Below are 1,519 nucleotides of genomic sequence, written 5' to 3'. Positions count from 1 at the left end.
TTCTTGTGTTCTCCACTGCCTAAAAGTTTGTTTTGTTCACTGTATACCCCGGCCTGCATATTTGTTAAGTGAATAAAAGAAAATGGCTTAGAAGCTATGGCTTTGAGGGGAAGAGAAGAGAATCATAGTTGATAAATGGCATAGCAGAAAGGACCTTAGCTCCTCCTTAACACCTGGGGTCAGGCGGTGCAAGCTTAAGGAGATACATTGGAGCCTTCCTGGCAATTCTTAGAATGCCTTGTGCTTGTATTGTATGGGGCCTTCAAATTCCTGGTGTGCTGTGTGCATGTCTGTTGAAGGAGCTCATCACTTGCACAAGGACCAGAATGCGTTTCATTGCAGCATGGCCAGTTTTCTGGCTACTGTTCGTATTTGTACTTTTGATTCTTTTACACACATACTGTAGTTGCTGCCAAGGCAGGATCAAAGTCCAAATGTTGCCCTCAGGGATGTGCTGACTTTAGCAATGCAAACCAAGTGAAGCAGCAGTGATATCAGCATGGTAGAGAAATGGGTTAAGGGGAAATTGGGTGCATCTTTTTTTTTTTTTTTTTTTTTGAGACCGAGTCTTGCTGTGTTGCCCAGGCTGGATGGGGTATAGTGGTGTGATCTCTGCTCACTGCAACCTCCACCTCCTGGGCTCAAGTGTTTCTCATGCCTCAGCCTCCCAAGTAGCTCGGATTACAGGCACCTTACACCATGCCTGACTAATTTTTGTATTTTTAGTAGAGTTGGGGTTTCACCATGTTGGCCAGGCCAGTCTCTACCTCCTGACCTCAAGCAATCCACCCACCTCAGCCTCCTGAAAAGCTGTGATAACAGGCGTGAGCCACCGCACCCGGCTGAGTGCATCTTGACCTTTAGAGAGAAGCTTCACTTTTCAGATTTTTAAGAGGCTGTTGTACATGGCAGAAAGTAGCTGACCAGTCAAAATATCACCATATATCTTTAAGAAAAATGTTATCTAGTTACTTGTGCAGTGCCCAGCGTTTGAGCAGCTGCTTGAATGTCATAATGGTTCTGCTGTCTCTACTGTACTCTTGCATCTGATTAACTTTGCCTTTCTTACCTTTGGAGATTCAAGACAAATTGAACAAGACCAAGGAGGATATTAACAAGAACATGTCATTCCTGAAAGTGGACAAAGAGTATGTGAAAGCTTTGCCCTCCCAGGGTCTGAGCTCATCTGCAGTTTTGGAGAAACTTAAAGAGTACAGCTCTATGGGTATGATGCTTGGCATATACATGCTCTCTGCTTCCTTAAAGCAACTGGTTTTGTCATTGTTTAATGTACACATAGGTTAAGAATAACTCATCATTGGTTCTTACATGTTTAGGAGGGCCTACTCTCTGTTTCACAGGTTGGATTTCATATTTTTAAAATTATGTTTAGATTCATCCTTCATCCATAAAGCAAGCAAATCTCAGAGATAGTGGAACTTTGCTTTATTTCCTTTTGTAAGCATGACTGAAACAAATATGTTTGTGTTTAAGAAGAGAGAATATCAGGCCGGGCGCG

The 1,519-nt window shown here is 42.9% G+C and overlaps 1 protein-coding gene across 4 annotated transcripts in view; it reads left to right on the top strand.

The window, feature by feature from the left end:
* Window positions 1-1,519, top strand: part of SGPL1 (sphingosine-1-phosphate lyase 1) — an 82,784-nt gene that overhangs the window by 59,110 nt on the left and 22,155 nt on the right. For all 4 annotated transcript variants that reach the window (XM_037745828.1, XM_017548847.2, XM_017548848.2 and 1 more), the window contains one exon: window positions 1,078-1,225. In XM_037745828.1, the coding sequence (XP_037601756.1) occupies window positions 1,078-1,225 (148 nt within the window). The remainder of the gene's footprint in view (window positions 1-1,077; window positions 1,226-1,519) is intronic.

This window comes from Cebus imitator, unplaced genomic scaffold (genome assembly GCF_001604975.1).
Source record: "Cebus imitator isolate Cc_AM_T3 unplaced genomic scaffold, Cebus_imitator-1.0 Scaffold215, whole genome shotgun sequence".
Taxonomy (NCBI): Eukaryota; Metazoa; Chordata; class Mammalia; order Primates; family Cebidae; genus Cebus; species Cebus imitator.
Note: the sequence above shows the minus strand (reverse complement) of the source record. Positions and strands in the feature narration are given on the sequence as shown.